The sequence below is a fragment of the Benincasa hispida genome, chromosome 1 (assembly GCF_009727055.1).
Source record: "Benincasa hispida cultivar B227 chromosome 1, ASM972705v1, whole genome shotgun sequence".
Classification (NCBI taxonomy): domain Eukaryota; kingdom Viridiplantae; phylum Streptophyta; class Magnoliopsida; order Cucurbitales; family Cucurbitaceae; genus Benincasa; species Benincasa hispida.
The window spans coordinates 33,984,422-33,985,362 of NC_052349.1; the positions used below are offsets into that span (position 1 = coordinate 33,984,422).

Genomic DNA, 941 nt, shown 5'->3' on the forward strand with positions numbered 1-941 from the left:
CATCCGGTTGCCAATGTACGTCGCTGAGCCGTCCGATCAACTGATCTATGTGGCTAAAGGATCGGGGAAGATTCAAATCGTCGGATTTTCGAGTAAAATTAATGTAGAGGTGAAAATGGGTCAGCTGATTTTGGTCCCCAGATACTTCGCCGTCGGGAAGATCGCCGGAGAAGAAGGCTTGGAGTGTATTTCCATGATCACAGATACTCAGTAATGAAAAGCTTCAACTTTTTTTTTTAATTATTTTTTTATTTGGGTTTATTCTGAATATTAAAAATTAACATCTCTGATATTAAATTGAACAGTCCTTTGGTGGAAGAATTGGCCGGAAAGACGTCGGTTTTGGAGGCATTGTCGCCGGAGGTTTTTCAAGTTTCTTACAACGTCACGGCGAAGTTCGAGGAGCTCTTTAGGTCGAAGGTTTAACAAAGATTTGTCTTTGGATGAGAGACAATAATTGATTATTGTATTATTATCATTTAATCATGTATTTGATTTGGTCTATGTTTGCAACATGATTGTATTTCCATGCCAATAACAATGTAATAATATATAATATTTGTTTGCCAAATGGTTGATGGAGTCGATTCAAATTCCCTACTCCATCTATACATTTTTCACTCTCAATCATTAAAAATTTTAATTTATAAATCTAAATTGTTATATATTAAAATTTAGAAATTACATTATCGTCAATTTAAAAACATGAATTAAATTGTTAAGGACTAAATCATAATTTCAAAAGTCAAAATAAACTCAATTTAATGGTAATTAGTATAACTTTCCTTTCTTGAAGTTAGAGATTTAATTTTCATCCTTGCAATTTGTTGCACTCAAAAGAAAGATCATAATTTCAAATAAAATATAAAGATAAAAATAATTTTTCTTTTTAATTTATTTATGTGGCGTGAAATGGTAAGGTTGACATCTAATTCTCATGA

The 941-nt window shown here is 31.6% G+C and overlaps 1 protein-coding gene across 1 annotated transcript; it reads left to right on the forward strand.

Annotated features, from left to right (window-relative positions):
• The first annotated feature begins 6 nt into the window (after nucleotides 1–6).
• LOC120070182 (13S globulin basic chain-like) lies at nucleotides 7–571 on the forward strand. The gene is made up of 2 exons (XM_039022041.1): nucleotides 7–210; nucleotides 306–571. The coding sequence occupies exons 1-2, from the start codon at nucleotides 14–16 to the stop codon at nucleotides 424–426; spliced, it is 318 nt and encodes a 105-aa protein (XP_038877969.1). The 5' UTR covers nucleotides 7–13; the 3' UTR covers nucleotides 427–571.
• Nucleotides 572–941: the final 370 nt, after the last annotated feature.

Excerpts from the sequence above, each read along its gene's own strand:
- LOC120070182 (XM_039022041.1), top strand. The coding sequence starts at position 14 with ATGTACGTCGCTGAGCCGTCCGATCAACTGATCTATGTGGCTAAAGGA. Across the intron at positions 211-305 it reads TCCATGATCACAGATACTCA|TCCTTTGGTGGAAGAATTGG; the intron begins GTAATGAAAAGC and ends TAAATTGAACAG.